The following is a 21,246-nucleotide window of genomic DNA, read 5'->3' on the forward strand; positions in this document are numbered from 1 at the left end:
AACTAATTATAACTGACGAACTCCCGCTGCGAGGAAGAATTGACCATTGTGCAAGAGCGTTCTGTAATTGTGAAAAGATTCCTTTTCTTTTTGTACATTGTTCAGAGGATTATGTTAGTTCAACTGTTTATGACATGTGTTTGTTACTTTCGCCACTGTTTGTCGGACTTCGATCATTTTGTAAGATTGTAGTCTTCTATTATTAACACTTTACCAACCGGTAGCCTACTAATCGGCTGTTTGTCCCCGCAATACTTGCGGTCGAGTGGTCGGTAAGAAGTGTGTTAGGATGTTCGACCGCTATCGGTCGGTAAAGTGTTAAGTATCAATTGTCCTGTAAACAGGCCCGGGCATCTTCTTCCCCGCTGTCGCTTCACAACTCCCACTACTAATGTACCGGTTCCCCCACAGCAACTATTTCATGCTTTGCCTCGCATGACCGCGTGACTGCGAATATATGCGGGTGCATTTACACTTCACAGGAGTTTGGTGGGGGGACCCACTAGTAGGAAAAGGAGTCGTCTGTGGCTCGCGAGCCGCAAGTTTCCCAGGCCTGTTCTAGATTGATCTCTGTTGGCAGCGTTACTTACACCTCTATCATCAGTTACTTATACAGAATTTATTGAACCATGTATTTTAAACGTCTGGAAACCGGGTTAGTTTTTCTGTGACAACAGAGGATTAGTAATGCTATCAAGAACGTATTATTCATCAGTTTAATTGTTATGATTAACGATGGTACAGATTGGAGGAGAAGAACTCTGTTACTCGTATGTGACTTTGAATTGCGCTTCTGCGATCTGAACAGTACCAACGTTATTGCGTCAGCATTGGCCTATAACCGTCGAAGAGGGTTGGTCAATTCTTCCGGAAACTACAATCACTATCGATACTAGCGCGTAAGCCGTGAAACTCGAATGTTTGTTAACGATCGAGGCGGAGAGTAGTTGCGAAACGTTATCGGCATCGACAGAAAGCAACCTTTCGTACCGAGATTTCCAGTCGACGGGGCAACGTCGTCGATGAAGAATTCGATTCTGTCGTTCTTTTCGTTCTTCTTGTACGAGATTGAACGTGATTTACCAAAATGGCGCGGGGCAATTCGAACTCGCGGTTGTTTCGCGTTTGCCCCCTTCCTGTGAATCGATAGAAGCTGCGCGAAAAGAATCGCCGACACTTTCGTGGCCGATAACTTGCAACTAAGTGCATTTTATTTCAAAATCGTGACCCAATATTGTGCTCTTTTAATTGGAGAACTGGGAGCTTGTTTTATTCCTCCATCACGATGACAGTCGAGTAATTCACAATGTTTCGAAGTTTCTGCTTGCGACCCAAGTTTTTCAAAGACCTAATTATTCTTTCATAAAATTAGAAGACTGCTTGCAATGCCTATGTGTGCGCAGTTCAATGTTAACGTAGTACTAAGGAGTAGAAGAAAACGACCCATAAGACAAATGAGTAGATTATTTATTCATACGGTGTTACATACATTCATGCATTCATTTTCAACTGACTCGAATGATTGAAGAAAGAAGTTTTCGTGCGTCCTCCTATTCTTTGTAATTTAGACAGATTTTACTTTGCATGAAAATCGACATTCGGATGACAAATTAAATAGAGAAATTTACGGTGGTTTATTGATTTAATTACGCTGAGGATATTTTGATGGTTGGACTCGCTGTTTCTAGAAAATAGGATGAGTAAATGACCGAAGAAAGAAAGATATTTCTATGTTTCGATTAATGCAGACAATTCTTCTGCATAAACATCCGCAGTTGAATGATTAATTGAATAGGAAAATCGGTGGTTTAGTGATTTACTCTAGGCTAAAGGTATTTCGTCGATTGAACCCCGTCGTTTTCCCTGATTAATACAGTTAATGCTAGATTTGCCCGGGGAATAGAGTTGCAAGCCACGGAAGTGTCAGTCGCGCGACTTCCGTTCGACTTTGATACGCCTTCGTAGTTCACACGGTCTTCCCATCGATGCTTAACGTTCCCTCGTTTCTAAAACACGTTTCTAGCGACGCGAGCATGAGAGGAACAGCCGCGCACGGCGTGATTTCTACGAGAACTTTTTGAGAACGTTCATTTAAAACCGAGGCAGGTCCGACACCATTGACACTGGCGCCTATCCCCGGCATGTCGGGGGCAGGACGACTGCGAAACGCTTGCCTACCTGTATCGGATGTTTCTTTACCAAATGTTTCATTTGTATGACGATATAAAAAGAGGTATCGATCGTAGAACGAGTTTAGCATTAGATAGGTTTCGTACTTCGTATTTAATGAACATTATTGAATCATTATGTATCAAGTATCACATGTATTGGAGTCGAAGAGGACATTGGAAATAAATAATTGTATCCAGAATGGTTGTAGTCGATCCAATCCCCTGCGTGATTATTATTTCTGGTGTTTTTCCTAATTTCTACCTTACATAAAAAAGAACCAAGCCTGTTCTAAGAAAATCTAATGTTTTCCAAGTACGTTATACGTTCATTGTCTGTGATTCGTGTTAAGCATTCATAGTTGAGCTGACGTATAGAGCAAACAGTAAACTTTGAAAAATTACTCAATTTACAATCTTATAAACTAAATTTCGCAGATCGCTAGATGAAAAAGGTCATTTTTCGACAGAAAGAAAAGTTCATTTTTTCATTTAGCGTATGTCGAGTAATTATTGCGGGGCAAAAGGTATCAAAAACGAATCAGACAGAAGGCTCTGATTCTTTCAAAGAGAGAACCAAAACCGAACCAGAGCAGAAGACTCTAGCTTCTAAAACGTAGGTAATAGAATTCAAGGTACAGAATAACTTTTAAACCATGAACATTCTCACGGTACTTTATTACGTGCGACCAGAGAGCCTATCCTTTCTGATAGCGTGTTTTGGCGTATTCTATGATCGTCTTTTTTGATATTTAGTGAACTTTCGGAGTTAGCAGGTATGTATTGAATATTAGAAAGAAGGGTATGATAAATTGCAAGGAAACTATTATGGCCAGCTTCTTGGATCACAAAGATTCACAAAGGTTCATGATCGGACATAAAAGAATAACATTGAATACATTCTGTTCAATTGTACGTACATTTATACTTTATATATTATTATAACATATAATTGTACATAAAAGAAATCTATATCGTATGTATTACTTGTTTATAAAGTAATTAATAAATTTCTTTCAGTATTATTATAAATCTAATTTCATTTACTGCTTCTCTTAAAACGTAAAAAATACATACCCCCACTTCCTTTATTTATAACAGTGAAGTAAATGATAATAATGTTTAGAAACATTTTTAAAATTACTATTCACTTTCTGCGAACCTCAATAATCATTACTTCTGTTTCTTTTACATTATATTTATATACTTATTTCACTATTTTCATGAATATCATTTTTTGCAACCAATTTTTTTTAATTTCAACGTTCATACAAGTAGTTCGTATTATTCTGCTATATTAATACGCCTTTCTTGTAAATTCAATCTTTCAAACTTCGCGCTAGTTCCGTTAGTACACCGGTGTCTAACTTGCGGTGTTTGCTGGTAAAGCCAGTATCGATTCGTTCCAACCGCTGTACGGCTGGCTTATGGGAATCTCGTATCCATAGTATATATATATATCAGTGCGAGGCACTCTCGGCGTCCTCACCAGAGCGGCAGTCGTGTCTGAGCCATAAAGAGAGTTATAACGCCAACTACGTGTGCAACCATTTTCTCTAGTTCCCTCGCGTCCTCGCTACATTTGGTGACCCCTACGGCATTTGAAATGGAAGCGATCGCGCAAAACTGGGCCGTAGCCGTGCCCGTGGCAAAATTCTGGCCGGAAAAACCAGCGCTATGGTTTACGCAGTTGGACGCCCAGTTCAGTTTGCGTGGGATAACGCAGGAAGATACAAAGTTCCACCACGTTGTGGCGCAACTCGACGCCAAATAGGTGCAAGAGGTGGAAGACATCTTGCTGAACCCGCCAGCGGAGAATAAGTACACGAGGCTCCAGGAGGAGTTGATCGCGCGGCTTTCCACTTCTGAACAAAGGAAGATTAAGCAACTCCTCGAACACGGGAAAAGAGGAGACAGGACATGAGGAGCCTAGCGGGCAACGATGTGCCGGAAGATTTCATCCGAACCCTGTGGACGAGCAGCTTGCCGGTAGCCATGCAGTCGGTGCTGGCCACACAAGATGGCGTCGAGCTTGAAAAAAATGGCGGTCCTAGCGGACAGGATCAGCGAGGTCGCGCCGGCACAGGCCCACCCAACGGCGTCGGTGAACAATGTCGCGGCGGTCGGCGACATCAACGCCCTCGTAGAACAGATCGCGGCATTGGTAACAACCAAGCTAGAAGGCAGGGGGCGAAGCGCATCCGGCGACCGGTACCGTAAGCGATCCAGGGCGCGGTCACAGGAGCGCCCGAAAGGCGTCTGCTGGTACCACTGGCGGTTCAACCACAAAGCCAGAAAATGCACCCAGCCGTGCTCTTACACACCGGGAAACGGCAAATAGAGTCGCTGATGGCGGCAAGCGGCCCTAGACAACAAGTACGTCGCCTTTTCGTGATCGACGCGACAACTAAAACCCAGTACCTGGTCAACGCCGGGGCTGAGGTAAGCGTGTACCCGCGACGGTTAGTGAGTGGTGCGCGGTCGAAGTCGACTTTTCTACTAGCGGCGGCGAAAGGGTCGTTCGTCAACACGTATGGACAAATAGTGATAAGTGTAGATTTAAGGTTACGCCGGGCATTCCCGTGGACATTTATAATCGCGGACATTGAGCGTCCGATTATCGGTGCGGACTTTCTCGCGCGATTCGGCCTCCTGCCCGATGTTCAGGAGCGCCGACTGATCGACAAGGTCACCGGACTTTCAGTGCCTGGAACATTACCAAAGGGCGGGGTCGAATCGGCTCAGTGCGTGGCGTCGGCGGCAGACGGTGCGGTCTATGCTCTGCTCAAGCGGTACGAGTGCGACCCGCGGCGTGCGGTGGCGCGGTCAAACACATCGTGAAACACCATATCCTCACGACACCCGGCCCTACAGTTTCGCAGAAACCGCGACGCCTGACTACAGACCGACTAGCCTTCTTCTCGAAGAAGCTCAGTGCGGCCCAGCAAAAGTACAGCGCCTACGACGCAATGTAGTCGGCGGTTAAGTATTTTCGGTATGCCGTCGAAGGGAGAGCGTTTATCATATTTACAGATCACAGGCCGCTCACCTTCGCCCTCCAGCAGAAGCCCGAGAAGTGTACGCCGATCCAATTCAGGTACGTGAATTACATTGCGCAGGTTTCGTCGGACATAGGACACGTCAAGGGCAAGGACAACTCCACCGCCGACGCCCTGTCACGCATTGAGGAGGTGAACGCGCCGTTGGACTACCAGGTGCTTGCCGAGGCACAGAAGTCGGATGACGAGCTTCGTCGGATGATCGCAGGTCCCAGAGGTATGGTCATCGGAAAGCCCAGTTTCTCCTGCAGCCCAGCGTGGACGTGTTTCGTGACATCTCCACTGGCGACGCTCGCCCGCTGATACCACCGGACTTCCGGAAGGCCGTTTTCGACAGCCTGCACAACCTGGCGCACGCCGGACCCAAGGCGACGGTGAAATTAATCACCCAGCGCTTTGTTTGGCCGTCAGACAAGAGGGACTGCCGAATCTGGGCAAAGTGTTGCCTGCAGTGCCAACGAGCCAAAATCACACGACACGTGTCGACGCCTATCGGGGAGTTCGTGACTCCCACCGCGCGTTTCGACCACATAGACGTGGACATCGTTAGACCGCTGCCGCACTCCAGAGCGTACGCGCGTTGTATAACCGTCGTGGACCGTTTCTCCAGATGGCCGGAGGTCTTCCCAGTACAGGACATCACCGCGGAGACCGTCGCGCGATCAGGGCCGACAGTTTGAATCGGCAGTATTCAAATCCTGGGCGTGAAGATCACTCATTGTTCCCATAGTATATCTTCGCGTGGTGAAACTACCCTGTACACGTGTGTATGATACCTTTTCATCGTGTCAGCGTCGTATCGCGTCCCAACGTTCGATTTCGCCGGCGAGGAGTCGAGAATCGTCTTGTCATCGGGTGCTGGACAAGGATGCGGCACTCCGGATCGACAGCGACAGGTGAAACGGTCTCGGAGCGGACGACATTCTGCGTCGCCGCACGGCCTCGCCTCGCACGGGTGTCCGCAGTTCCCAACATTCATTCCGTCCAGGGCTTCGGCGAGAATTCCAATCTGTATAGGGGGAAATTGACGGTTTTAATTGACAATTTAGATTCACGGATTACACGATCATCCTCGCGCCCGGAATCGCCGCGCCGCTGCGACAAAAGCGCCCTTTCACTTGGAATCTACGCTTTCCAAGCCGTCTCGCCTCAAAAACGGTTGATCTTTCACGCGGCTTTTTCGCTCGAATTTCGGGAAAAAGTTAGTGTGGAGGTGGCGGTGGGGGTGAGGGTGGTGGTAGGCTCGGGTGCGGTTGGGGTGGCGGTGGGCTGGGGGTTGGGTGGGGGTGGTGTGGGGATGAGGGTGGGGTGTGTTGGGTGTGGTGGTGGGCTTCGGGGTGGGGATGGGATAGAGTAGAGATTTATCTTCGAATGAATTTACCTCTTACACACCGAGTGACATTGTAGAATAGACATACCATAGCAAGACTGTGAGATCTTCGTGTGTCCTAACCTTTTCGAACTATGTTTTCCATTAATTTAGATGGTTCTGACCTCTTGTAATATCTGATTAATCGTGTACAAAATTTTCACAGGATTAGAATTCGTATTTGAATCGATTGGCGACAAGGGTAGCTTAAAAATGCAACATGGTTTCTCGAAAAATATTGTTAGTTGAATGTCTATTGTTCAATGTCACTCGCTGTGTAAGAGGTAAATTCATTCGAAGATAAATCTCTACTCTACCCCACCCCACGCCACCGCCAGACAACCCCACCCAACCCCCAGCCCAACGCCAGCGGGGGCCACGGGGAGGCGGAGTTACCAGCTTGTCGCTCGATATCTTGCAGGCTTGCGCAGCGTGCTGCACAAGAGTTCGACGGCTGTTATAATATAACCGTCCCCCGTCGCAACACACTTCCACCCTGAGGTAGTCGTGCCTGCGAGGTTGCGGCGCGGTATGTTTGACTTGTGTTGTAAGCTTGCCTTGGTTGCTGCTGGTTGTCTCTGGTGTTTGGCGTTTGTTGTTTTTCTTGGTTGCTTGTTGTTGCAGTCCTGGTTTGGTTCGGAATCTCGTTGTCCTCTCGTTCTTTGAGTGCTATTGTCGTGTAATCGTGTAGTATTTCATTGGATTTTTCTTGCACTAGGTCGTTTAGTTGGCACGGCCATCTAATTCCCAGTGCCTGCAGTTTCTGTATCATCTGTTGCCGGGCTTCTTGTGTTCGAGGGCAGCTGTATACTATCTGTTTTACTGTGTCCATTGCTCCGCATTGGCATTTGTCTGTTTCTTTTAGTCCGAGAGAGGCAAGTTTCTCGTTGAAGTTTCCGTGTACTCTCAGAGTCTGTGATGTGTAATAGTTGGACCTGATCCGTGTTGCCTTTCTTCTGTCTTCTACGTTTCTGAAGAAGCAGAAGGTCAGTCGTCCTTTGGTTGAGTTTGTCCACTGTTCCTGCCATGTCCTCATGGTTGATTCCTTTATGCGCACTCCTATTTCTATCAGTTGCTCTTCGTCGATTTCTTCTTGTGGAAGGTGACTGAGTTCTCCGATTTGGAATGGGAGGTTTCGCCTGAGATAGTATAAAGTTGGCGCTCGCCCTCCAGGATCGCCTTTCAACGGTTCTTTTGGTTACAGGTGCCGTCATTCAACGGGTCCTCCTATCTCAGTTACCCGAGTTTAGGAAACTCGTCGATCGACTTTCTGGAATTGACCATCATGTTGAAACCAACAGCGCCAGAGGGCGTTATACTTTACAACGGCGACCACGATGACGGCACCGGCGACTTCGTCGCCCTCTCTCTATTTCGATCATTTCTATTTTTCACGTTCGACCTAGGAACTGGCTCTGCCAGCGTAAGGTAAGACAAAAACAACGTGTACATGAACCTCGAACTCCGAAATTTCCCTCCTACATTTTAATCTGCGAATCAGTTTTCCATCAATCATTTTCAACACCACCACCAGCCCACCCCACCTCACCCCACCCCACCCCACCCCACAACACCCCCCACCACAGACCACCACCACCCCCACCCCACCCCACCCCCACCCCACACTAACTTTTTCCCGAAATTCGAGCGAAAAGGCCGCGTGAAAGATCAACCGTTTTCCAGGCGAGACGGCTTGGAAAGCGTAGATCCCGCGTGAAAGGGCGCTTTTGTCGCAGCGGCGCACAGTAGGCAATTTGGACAAAATCGGATTCAAAATCAAAGAACTTTCGATAGAAATGAGGTAGAGCGATGAAAATTTTTTTAAATTAAAGCTGAAACTTTGTAGATCGTTGTTGCAGAAGCAAGCGTCGAGTACGACTAGGCAAATGGTCAGAAGTCCGGGTTTCGAGAACCGGACGTATGGCTTCTTTACAACTCGAACATGAACAAAGCCAAGAAATCTTAACACCAGGAGCATTCACAAACCTCGTCGTATCTTTGGACCTCTACTTGGGCAGCGCACCGTCCACGGCCCAATACACATCTAAGATACGGACCACCAAAGGATTTGTGGGATGCGTACAAGAGTTTGTACTAAATGGCCGTGAGGTGAGAAACTCGCATAATTCATGAAATTAAATCCCCGTACGCTGGGCGCCGCGAGCTTCCGCGCGGCGACCCCGGGAATGATAAATTTAATTATGCTAATTCCCGGACGAATCAAAATTAAATTGCATGCATTTGTTCGTTTTCCCTCGGAAAAAATGATACTGTACCGACGAATCTTTTTTCCATTGGAAAATCTTCGCGGCTAGGCTGCTTTAATAATATTTAATAAAGTATGATTCCAGAATTTTGTGTAAGCGTGCTTACTCAACCGCACCCCACCTCCATCCCCATCCCATCCCACCACCACCCCCGCCCCCACCCCAGCCCAGGTGCGGTGGTGCGGTCAAACACAACGTGAAACACCATATCCACACGACACCCGGCCCTACAGTTTCGCAGAAACCGCGACGCCTGACTACAGACCGACTAGCCTTCTTCTCGAAGAAGCTCAGTGCGGCCCAGCAAAAGTACACCGCCTACGACCGGGAGCTGCTGGCAATGTACTCGGCGGTTAAGTAATTTCGGTATGCCGTCGAAGGGAGATCGTTTACCATATTTACAGATCACAGGCCGCTCACCTTCGCCCTCCAGCAGAAGCCCGAGAAGTGTACGCCGATCCAATTCAGGTACGTGAATTACATTGCGCAGGTTTCGTCGGACATAGGACACGTCAAGGGCAAGGACAACTCCACCGCCGACGCCCTGTCACGCATTGAGGAGGTGATCGCGCCGGTGGACTACCAGGCGCTTGCCGAGGCACAGAAGTCGGATGACGAGCTTCGTCGGATGATCGCAGGTCCCAGGGGTATGGTCATCGGAAAGCCCAGTTTCTCCTGCAGCCCAGCGTGGACGTGTTTCGTGACATCTCCACTGGCCACGTTCGCCCGCTGATACCACCGGACTTCCGGAAGGCCGTGTTCGACAGCCTGCACAACCTGGCGTACGCCGGACCCAAGGCGACGGTGAAATTAATCACCCAGCGCTTTGTTTGGCCGTCAGTCAAGAGGGACTACCGAATCTGGGCAAAGTATTGCCTGCAGTGCCAACGAGCCAAAATCACACGACACGTGTCGACGCCGGTCGGGGAGTTCGTGACTCCCACCGCGCGTTTCGACCACATACACGTGGACATCGTTAGACTGCTGCCGCACTCCAGAGCGTACGCGCGTTGTATAACCGTCGTGGACCGTTTCACCAGATGGCCGGAGGTCTTCCCAGTACAGGATATCACCGCGGAGACCGTCGCGCGAACGCTGTTCGCGGGCTGGATTGCGCGGTACGGCGTACCCCTCGGGGCAACCACCGATCAGGGCCGACAGTTTGAATCGGCAGTATTCAAATCCTGGGCGAGAAGATCACTCATTGTTGCCATAGTATATCTTCGCGTGGTGAAACTACCCTGTACACGTGTGTATGATACCTTTTCATCGTGTCAGCGTCGTTGTAATGAAGGTAGCTCTCGCTGCCAGAAAAGCTCGGCACGGATCACTCGTATCGCGTCCCAACGTTCGATTTCGCCGGTGAGGAGTCGAGAATCGTATTGTCATCGGGTGCTGGACAAGGATGCGGCACTCCGGAATTTTGGGAAAAAGTTAGTGTGGGGGTGGAGGTGGTGGTGTGCCCGGGTGGGGTGGGGGTGGCGGTGGGCTGGGGGTTGGGTGGGGTGTGGTTGGTGGTGGGCTGGCGTCTGGGGGGGTGGCGGTGGGCTGGGAGCTGGGGGGTGGCGGTGGGCTGGGGCTTGGGTGGGGTGGGGTTGGTGGTGGGCCGTGGCGTGGCGGCGGGGGTGAAGGGTGGTGTGGTTAACGGCGGGGGGTGGGGGGTGCGGTTGAGTAAGCACGCTTACACAAAATTCTGGAATCGTACTTTTAAGAATTATTGTAGGACAAAAAGTTGAAAGCAAAAATGAGATCCATAGATATTAAAGCAGCCTAGCCGCGAAGATTTTCCAATGGAAAAAGATTCGTCGGTACAGTATCATTTTTTCCGAGGGAAAACGAACAAATCCATGCAATTTAATTTTGATTCGTCCGGGAATTAGCATAATTAAATTCATCGTTCGAGCGGAAGCTCGCGGCGCCCAGCGTACGGGGATTTAATTTCATGAATTATGCGAGTTTCTCACATCACGGCCATTTAGTACAAACTCTTGTACGCATCCCACAAATCCTTTGGTGGTCCGTATCTTTGATGTATATTGGGCCGTGGACGGTGCGCCGCCCAAGTAGAGGTCCAAAGATACGACGAAGTTTGTGAATGCTCCAGGTGTTAAGATTTCGTGGCTTTGGTCATGTTCGAGTTGTAAAGAAGCCATACGTCCGGTTCTCGATACCCGGACTTCTGACCATTTGCCGAGTCGCACTCGACGCTGGCTTCTGCAACAACGATCTACAAAGTTTCAGCTTTAATTTAAAAAAATTTTCATCGCTCTACCTCATTTCTATCGAAAGTTCTTTGATTTTGAATCCGATTTTGTCCAAATTGCCTACTGTGCGCCGCTGCGACAAAAGCGCCCTTTCACGCGGGATCTACGCTTTCCAAGCCGTCTCGCCTGGAAAATGGTTGATTTTCCACGCGGCCTTTTCGCTCGAATTTCGGGAAAAAGTTAGTGTGGGGTGGGGGTGGGGTGGGGTGGAGGTGGTGGTGGTCTGTGGTGGGGGGTGTTGTGGGGTGGGGTGGGGTGGGGTGAGGTGGGGTGGGCTGGTGGTGGTGTTGAAAATGATTGATGGAAAACTGATTCGCAGTTTAAAATGTAGGAGGGAAATTTCGGAGTTCGAGGTTCATGTACACGTTGTTTTTGTCTTACCTTACGCTGGCAGAGCCAGTTCCTAGGTCGAACGTGAAAAATAGAAATGATCGAAATAGAGAGAGGGCGACGAAGTCGCCGGTGCCATCATCGTGGTCGCCGTTGTAAAGTATAACGCCCTCTGGCGCTGTTGGTTTCAACATGATGGTCAATTCCAGAAAGTCGATCGACGAGTCTCCTAAACCCGGGTAACTGAGATAAGAGGATCCATTGAATGATGGCACCTGTAACCAAAAGAACCGTTGAAAGGCGATCCTGGAGGGCGAGCGCCAACTTTATACTATCTCAGGCGAAACCTCCCATTCCAAATCGGAGAACTCAGTCACCTTCCACAAGAAGAAATCGACGAAGAGCAACTGATAGAAATAGGAGTGCGCATAAAGGAATCAACCATGAGGACATGGCAGGAACAGTGGACAAACTCAACCAAAGGACGACTGACCTTCTGCTTCTTCAGAAACGTAGAAGACAGAAGAAAGGCAACACGGATCAGGTCCAACTATTACACATCACAGACTCTGAGAGTACACGGAAACTTCAACGAGAAACTTGCCTCTCTCGGACTGAAAGAAACAGACAAATGCCAATGCGGAGCAATGGACACAGTAAAACAGATAGTATACAGCTGCCCTCGAACACAAGAAGCCCGGCAACAGATGATACAGAAACTGCAGGCACTGGGAATTAGATGGCCGTGCCAACTAAGCGACCTAGTGCAAGAAAAATCCAATGAAATACTACACGATTACACGACAATAGCACTCAAAGAACGAGAGGACAACGAGATTCCGAACCAAACCAGGACTGCAACAACAAGCAACCAAGAACAACACCAAACGCCAAACACCAGCTTTCGCTACTTGCAAACGCCTGGACGGATTTTTTTGGTCGTGTTCCGAGATCGGCCATCCTGGCCGAGGGTTGTTGGGTAGATGGGTCGTCGGGTGCCGGGCATGGATGCGGCCCGCCCGCTTGACACCGGCATGTGAAGCGGTCCCGTCGCGGACGACACTCCGCGTCGCCGCAGCGCCTCGCTTCACAGGGATGACCACAGTTTGCGACATTCATGCCGCCCACTGCCTCGGCAAGGATTCCAATCTGTATAGGGGGAAATTGACAATTTAGATTCACGGATTACACGTTCATCCTTGCGTCCGGAATCGCCGCGCCGCTGCGACAAAAGCGCCCTTTCACGCGGGATCTACGCTTTTCAAGCCGTCTCGCCTGGAAAACGGTTGATCTTTCACGCGGCTTTTTCGCTCGAATTTCGGGAAAAAGTTAGTGTTAACATTGACGCGTAGACTGCATTTATTTAACCCTTGCGTCGGCAACCAAAATTTTCTACAATATGCACATTGCAATGCAAGGCATATTTTTATGCCTCATATGTAAGTTCGTCAGTATGAATTTGTTTACTAACAAACAACAAATGGCAGACATTTTCGCGTAATAAAGGGCTCGAGCCCTCGCAGGGGATTTAGCTCCTCGAATCAGTCGTGAGGGGAAAAGAGTGAAAGCGCAGAATGCGTGCGTTCGTACGGCTTAATGCGGTACAAATATTTATGCGCCGACCGTTCCGCAAGATAATTTCCACCGAACGGAACCATCCGGAGCGTTAATAAATACTTTTGCCTCGGCCGTGGCCTCTCAAGAATCCGGTATTCCGATGCTCACTCGCGAAACTGTTCGTGCGTGCTAAAAACCGCTCCGCGGTAATGACGGCGCACCGTTTGCATTAGAATCGTTGTTCGCGACAAACACTGTTCCGGAATCGGCAACGATTCGCTCCGAGCTGTACGCGCAGCGTGCCGATCCCGCGGTTTCGCAACATTTAAACCAGCGCGCGCTTAAGCGCTGCGTTAATTAGTTCACGAGCACGTACCTCTCCGCGAATCGGCCCACAGCACGTGAACCAATTATCGCGTTCGCGAGCCGCCAACATTCGCGTGCGATTCCCGGAATCCTTCTTCTTTTTCCGCGAACTGTCTGAGTCACACCACGTAACACCAAACCGTCTTTCGTTGAGCCGTGTTTCCGAACCGTACCGCGCTTCCTGCGTACTCGACGGCGGCGTCCCACCTAGGAAACGAGCAGAAAATAATTGGTCTCATATTTCAGACCTGGAGTTGGCCGACAGAAACCCCATGAGCTCGGATCCGATCGACCTGATCATCGCGGCCGATTTATATAGCCAATTCATCGTCGGAGGCATACGAAGGGTCTTACCTGGAACTCCGGTTGCCCAGAATACCACTCTCGGGTGGATCCTATCCGCTCCTATCGCATCCTCTCCATGCTCGAGTATGAAGTCCTAAGTCACATGAGGAAACTCCCGGCGGAACAACTTCATTCCTCCGACCAGTCGTACTACATTCCGCATCACGCGGTCTTCCGAGAGAGTAGCTCCACGACGAGTCTCCGCGTGGTCTTCAACGCGTCCTGTGGAACCACCAATGGCCAGTCTCTGAACGACCACCTTTCATCAGAAAGGTCGAAACTCCAAGGCGATTTGATCGCCATCCTGCTTCGCTGGAGGCAATCCACGTACGTCTACGCGGCCGACATCGCTAAAATGTACAGACAAATCCAAGTCAATGAACATGATCTAAATTATCAACGGATCTTGTGGCGCACTTCGCCAACCGAACCGGTCACAGAATGCCAGCTCGGAACCGTTACTTACGGGACATCCTCAGCTCCCTTCCAAGCGCTGGGAGTCATCAAGCAGCTGACTGTCGATGAAGGGCAGCGATTCCCTCTCGCTGCTCCGATCTTGCAAGACCAAACATATGTCGACGACTGCCTGTTCGGTGCCGACATCCCTGATCTTCTGCGACGAATTCGCGATCAGCTGATCGCGCTGCTCCAAGCAGGCGGGTTTCGTCTGCGGAAGTGGGCGAGTAATACACCGTCCCTGCTCGACGACATCGACCCCTCCGATCACGGCCTGGCATCGACCGAACCAATCTCGGTCACCGACACGATCTCGATCCTCGGGATAGCGTGGATCCCCGTGCTCGACCGCTTCCAGATTCGGCTCCATAACCCCATCGAGCCGACCAATACAAAGAGAGCGGTCCTGTCTGCTGGACCGATTCGAGCATCGTACTCACCTGGTTCAGCCAGTCTCCGGCGAAATGGAAGACTTTCGTCGCCAACCGAGTCGCCAAAATTCAAACGACTCTTCCTGACGCGCACTGGCACCATGTTCCAACGCAGGACAATCCCGCCGATAGTGCATCAAAAGGTATCTCCCCACGCCAACTCCAGACTCACACTCTCTGGTGGCACGGGTCAGCATGGCTTGAAGAAACCCCCGAGGTTTGGCCGAGTCGCACCTTCGACCCACACTCCCAACCACAATGCGAAGCGCGACCCGTCTCCGACACCAGCATGGTCTCGGTTCCCGACCAATTCGATGTGGCATCGCGCTACTCCTCGTGGCCGAAGGATCATCAAGAGGCTGCGGTCACCACCCCGCGGCTGCACAACGACGGCGCTTCTTCCGAACGAGGTCGCAAGCGCAAAAATCCACTGGCTAAAGCGCATTCAAGCCGACACGTTTCCTCAGGAACTGTGCATACTCGCAGCTCACGGGACCGTTCCAAAATCGAGTCCGTTGTCCTCACTGAACCTGTACCTCGATTCTCACGGGCTCATCCGAGCCAAAGGACGGCTGTCGAAAGCGCAGCTCCCTACAACCACAAAAGAACCCATCATCCTCCGCTCCCATCCTCTCCTGTCCCTCCTCATACACCACATCCACCACACTCACCTTCATGCAGGCCCTCAGCTCACCCTCGCGTGCCTCCGACATGAATACTGGATTCTGCGAGCACGTGCGACAGTACGAGCTGTCTTGTATGGGTGCGTTCCATGCACCCGGGAGCAGGCCGCCATCCCACACCAGCTCATGGGGCACCTGCCGGCCTCTCGCACCACTAGGACCGAAAGAGCGTTCATACACACCGGCGTCGACTACGCAGGCCCGATCCAGGTTCGTACCGTTCGTGGAAGGGGACATAAAGCGCAGAAGGCGTACATAGCCGTGTTCGTATGCCTCACCACGAAGGCAATTCACTTAGAAGTTGTCTCGGATTACTTATCCGCAGCATTTCTCGCCGCTTATCACCGGTTTGTCTCCCGAAGAGGCCTACCGCGCTCTATGACCTCCGATAACGGCACCACCTCCCACGGGGCGAACCGCGAATTAACCACCGCATACCGCACCGCAACTCGCGATACCGAATTACAATATAAACTCGCGATCGACGGTGTATCTTGGCACTTTCTACCCCCCACAGCCCCTCACTTTGGAGGACTGTGGGGGGCGTCGGTCAAAAGTGTCAAGCACCACTTGAACCGGTGCATCGGTACACATACTCTCACCTTCGAGGTGTTGTCGACGTTCCTCTGCCGCGTCGAGGCCTGCCTCAACTCCCGCCCGATCGCTTCGACGATTATTCCGACCGGGGCATTTCTTAATCGGTGCCGCCCTCGTCGCGAGTCCGGAACCCAGCGTCCTTCACCTGGCGGAGAATCGGCTGTCCCGATAGCAGCTCATCCAACGACTCACGGAGACCTTCTCGAGAGCCTGGACAAACGACTACCTGCAGACACTCCATCAGCGTCCCAAATCGAAGGCCAAGCAAAAACTTACCAGAGTCGGCCAGATCGTCCTGGTACGCAACGCCAACATTCCTCCGAGCACGTGGGAACTGGGCAGGATCGTAGGGTGCCATCCGGGCGACGATGGGCTGGTTCGGGTCGTCACCGTGAAAACAGCCCATGCCGAATTCAAACGCCCGATCTCGAAACTCTGTTTCCTACCGGTCGCGATAAACGAGGTGAGCGAAGCGTCGACTAGCACGTGACGCCACGTGCCTCCTGTATAATTGTACATACCGCGTTTAGTTGTAAGCTAGATTTAATTAGCATTAAGTTGTAAATATGTATATTCTGTAAAAACCCAGTGCCGTTCCACTTATCTGAACGCGACGCAACAAACACGATCCAGATCGTCCTCCCTATCTCGAAAGTTTCCCCGCGTCGGCACCAGGGACCGTTCAATAGATGACTTTCTCTCCCTTCGAACGTGGCCCGGCGCTCTTCCGGTGTACCCGGTTCAGCGAAATATTATCGTTATAATATAGTTATAGGATAACGCTGCGACAACGTCCACGTTTCGATGCACACAATGCTGTACTCGCATTTTTCGGCGGACAAGTACACTGCAGAATTTTTTGCGTCTCCGGTGAAATGGGCTTTATCGATATTGGAAATTATTTTCAACCTTTTCTCGCGTTCAATAATTTCCACTGTTTTAAACTGACATTCTCTACATTCTTCTTTTATTAGGACATATGAAGGTCATTTGTACACAGAATTTGCTATCGATTCACGACAAAAAAGATCACTTGAGAAAACATTACTGTTCGTAAGATCTCGGAAAGTATGACCTTGAGATGACTTTCATTTACAAAGGCTTGTTCCCCTCCGAAAATGCTAACTTTCTCCGCAGACATTTTGTCGGCTAATTCGGCAAGCTTCCGTGGCTCGGAAACGTTCGCCTTGGCCAGGACGGCACGGACATGCGACGAAAGCTGTTCGAGAAACACCCGGTATCGTAACGGCCACGCGAGTCGTCGGGGGGATCGACACGGCATAAACACAACTACGCGAAGGTCGCGATGCGGTCGAATCAACTGGCATACGAAAATGGCTTCGTCGTTACTTTCGCTACGAGGTACCGTGCGGTGATCGCGTTCGTTTACGATAATGACGCGGAATTTCCGGAGACTTTCTACCAATAATGACTAACATGTGTGTTCAAGACTGGCGCGTGCGAGCGCCATATTGCCGAGCTCACGCGGCGCGATTTCGCCAAAACACGAGCAATCAGCGTCACCGAAAATTACGCGGGCAACCGATCGACCACGTAATTGGTCGCGATGCGTCTCGATCCTTCTGGAACGCTCTCGATTCGACAAACGGAAGCCCCGGTGCGTGTCGAACGTTCCAGAAGGATCGAAACAATAAAAGAGAGAGACAACCGACGGCGCTCTCTCTCTCTCTCTGTACATCCGTTTCCTCGAAAGCACGTGTCAAACAGCTCTTATCTTGTTCATCTAACGGCTTTATTAACTGTACATTTCAATAGTTGTATTCTTCTGAGAAATTCTTGTGAAATACAGTGAAGCTGATTTTTACAAATTGTAGATCCAAATTTCTGTGCATTCCTTTCCTATTAATAGTTTCCGTTACGACCTCGTGAATCCTTTACAAATTCTGCAGTCCGTAACAACGTGTATGTAACGAAAAAACTTTATTCGACTCTGGTTCGAGAGCGTTGGATCGAGACGTCTGTCTCGAGCGAGAGTCAGACAGTGAGCAACAGTGAGAGAGTACATGGCGGTTCTCTCGCCTGTGTTGCGCGAGGTTGGCACTGCCAATCTCGTCGGAGCATATTCTCTAGGCGCGTGCCTAGGGGAATGGCGTGGCAGCGCCAATAGCCCTACATGCCATGTAAAGTTTACATACAGCCGACGCGCTCTCTCCCTTAGCTACAGCCGACACGCTCTTACCTACCGCTGACGCGCTCTCTCCCTTACCTACAGCCGACGCGCTCTTATCTACCGTCTCCGCGCTTTCATCTATAGCCGCTGCCATCTCTCCCTTACCTACAGTCGCCGCGGTGCCCTACTTACCCACAGTCCCTGCGCTTACCTACAGCCGACGCGCTCTTACCTGCCGTCACCCATGTTTTGCACATGCTAAGGGCACCGACGAGATTTATATAAAGACTGCCAGCCTTACGGGAGAATGTGTCGCTTGTAAAATACGGTCTTTTCTACCGCCCTCTAGGATAGATTTTGGCTGGAGTAAGAAACAGAAGGCCAACGACGGTATTTCGTCGGTGCAGAAGACCACTAAGGAAATTCTCATCGGTGAGAAGGTGAATCCTCACGGACCCATATCGATTATCAAATGTTACATTCTCCGACCAGAGTTGGGCAAAATATTTATCTAAATATAAATTTCGAATAACGAATAAAAGATAAAAAAATTTTTTTTTCCTTATTGGAAGGTTCGAATAAAAAAGGTATCTTTATTCGACGAGTATCGAATAAATAATTTTATTCGACGAGAATTTATCCGACGAAAAAAGATAATTTTTTTTATTCGAAGCGGATTTATTCAAACTTCGAATAATTTGTTCATCTTTTATCTGTATTTTCTATTCGAATAAAGCTTCGAATTACTTTTACCGAGCGCCGAGATTCAAAGACCCATCGACGACAAACAAAATACAATATAAGCGGATGGAGAATCGCGCACGAATGAAAGTTTAAACTTTTAGATTTATCAATATATCCTCATAAAATTGTGACGAGCGAGTGGAGGGGATTTTTCTGATTAAAATGTGGTCAAATTCGAATGTAATCAAACAAGTTTCATTGATACGTAATGTTGAGATAAAAATTACAATTTCATTAAAGACAGTCCAAATGATGTCGTGTTTGGACTCATTTTGATCGGGATAAGCTCTAAAACTCATTCGTATTAACAATAGTGTTCTCGAGACATTCGAGCGACACATTCTCCCGTAAGGCACTGTTTTATCTTAGATCCGTGTCGGTAGTCTGTGCAGAACGCTCGTCGTGTACCCGTATTGATTAAGGACTATTTGTGACACTCCCACGCTAGATGGAGAGACGATTCAGTTTTATTGCCTCATTTATTTAGTTAAATAATTTTATTGTCATCTGATTTGCAGGCAGCGTATTGGGCTCATAACAGTGTTAAAGCAAAACAAAGAATAATTTCTTAGTCATGGAATATTTCTTCACAATTGATGAACGATATTGTTAGTATTGGGTCGTGTAATATGAAATGTCAAATTGGAAATCATTCGTAACGCGATGGTTCAAATAATTTTTCATTGGATGTTCTGAAGTTTTGTGTCTCTGGAAAATTAATCGATGGAAAATTGTGTGAACGTTTAAGGAATGCAAAAGTGACAGACAACTTCTTAATATTCAATTAATACACTGTTTGGACGATCAAACTGCAAAATAATTTGAAATCCGACATTTTATCCAATACGATCTGATAGAACGTATCGTTTCTCAGAATGTTTTAACACTGGAATTAGGTCTTCTCTTTGAGTATTTGAGTAGCTTAAAGTTTAGTAATTGCGACTTCGACAATTATTAAGAGAAAAAAGTTATAATAGCTTGGAATACAATTAGTCACCTAGTTCCTTAAGAATCCAGAGTTTGCAGTCTACGTATTTATCTACATGTTTAATTTAAAAACTGATTCTTTTCTTGTCCATATTCATGAAAACAAACAAATCAGATGAAACCAAGCACATTTTTATTCATACATTGCAAGTTTGAAATTAAAAATATTCCATTTTCTGCGAACATTAATCAGACAATGGTGACCTAAAAAATGTAATGTCGAGAACTAAGAAAGAGGGAAAAATGCGTTTATTGCTCCCACTCATTGTCAGTAATTACACACGCCATTAATGCTGGGCCAGCGCGAGTTTAGAATTACCAAGCACTCAAAGAAAAGTTTCCATGGCTCCTCAAATTGGAAAAGTTTAATGGCTTTCAAAAGATATTCGCTGCCTTTTTGAAGATGCTTTTCCGCTGTTTCAGTTCCTTTTGTATCCATTTTTTAATTTTTGTAAGTAGAATGAGCACAAACTCGCCCCGTTCCAGTAGATTTAAAATTAAATTATCATTGAAACGTGCGATATTAGTGTGAATTAGACTGCGAATTTTATGCATTTATAGAAAAATAAATAAATGAAACATAAAATTGCAAACGTATTGGAAGAATGTAAAAATACGAGCCGACTGTTCCAAAATAAATAAAATTGTTATCAGAAGAAACAAATCTCTTTCCGACTCCCTTCCCTTGCAAATAATGCACGAACATTTCATTTTCCTAGAGGTCCGCAGTCCACAATCGATGATTAAAGATTAAAACGTGAAAATCAATGTTAGAAAACTTTTCTATTCGCTCCAACGTTATGCCAATTAACAGAAATTATGTAGCTAATAGAAATTGAAAATAATAGACGATTTCAATACTGAAGTGCCAAACTGTAATGCAACTCTCATAATCGTTTTCGTGCAACCATTTGGCAGAACACAGAAGTGAAATGAAATTGAGTAACATCTTATCGTTCATGCTTTATATTATGGCGGTTTCCAACTTTAACAGTTACAGATATACTGTAAGGAATGACAATCACAATTACTTAGAATTAGCTCCTTAATTAAATTTGCTAGGGCAAATAATCCTCTAATCCTCTAAATCCTTGAAATTAGTGTTTGACATTATGTATTGTTTCTTTATTTTCACTGTATGACTTCTATCACAAAGAAATTATATAGAATACAACATAACTTTTTAAAAGTTCAGATATTTGTCTAAAAATATTTCATGTTGTAGATGTTTACACGAAATAAAAATTTTCCATATCGACTGCGAAGTTTACTTATTCTTGCTTAAAACTTCCAGATAAAATTTCGTTATCTCAGGAAATAGTTAATGTCTGTCTTACAGAGGTACATACGAAGGTGACACCTCGAGAAATTGTGGAAGATGCATCGTACGTACCGAAAAACGAAGCGAATAGGATCTGCTAGGACCAAAAACAGCTTCCTGCGTACGTCCGTTGATGCATTGACCACGGCAACAAATTTAATAACGCAACAG

At 47.9% G+C, this 21,246-nt stretch overlaps 2 protein-coding genes across 2 annotated transcripts in view; both read left to right on the plus strand.

The window, feature by feature from the left end:
* Positions 1-21,246, plus strand: part of LOC143354838 (uncharacterized) — a 453,699-nt gene that overhangs the window by 92,412 nt on the left and 340,041 nt on the right. The window lies entirely within an intron of this gene.
* LOC143353457 (uncharacterized) lies at positions 13,829-16,585 on the plus strand. The gene is made up of 2 exons (XM_076786856.1): positions 13,829-16,355; positions 16,482-16,585. Exons 1-2 carry the CDS (start codon positions 13,829-13,831, stop codon positions 16,583-16,585), a joined length of 2,631 nt encoding a protein of 876 aa, XP_076642971.1.

The sequence above is a fragment of the Halictus rubicundus genome, chromosome 1 (genome assembly GCF_050948215.1).
Source record: "Halictus rubicundus isolate RS-2024b chromosome 1, iyHalRubi1_principal, whole genome shotgun sequence".
NCBI classification, from domain to species: domain Eukaryota; kingdom Metazoa; phylum Arthropoda; class Insecta; order Hymenoptera; family Halictidae; genus Halictus; species Halictus rubicundus.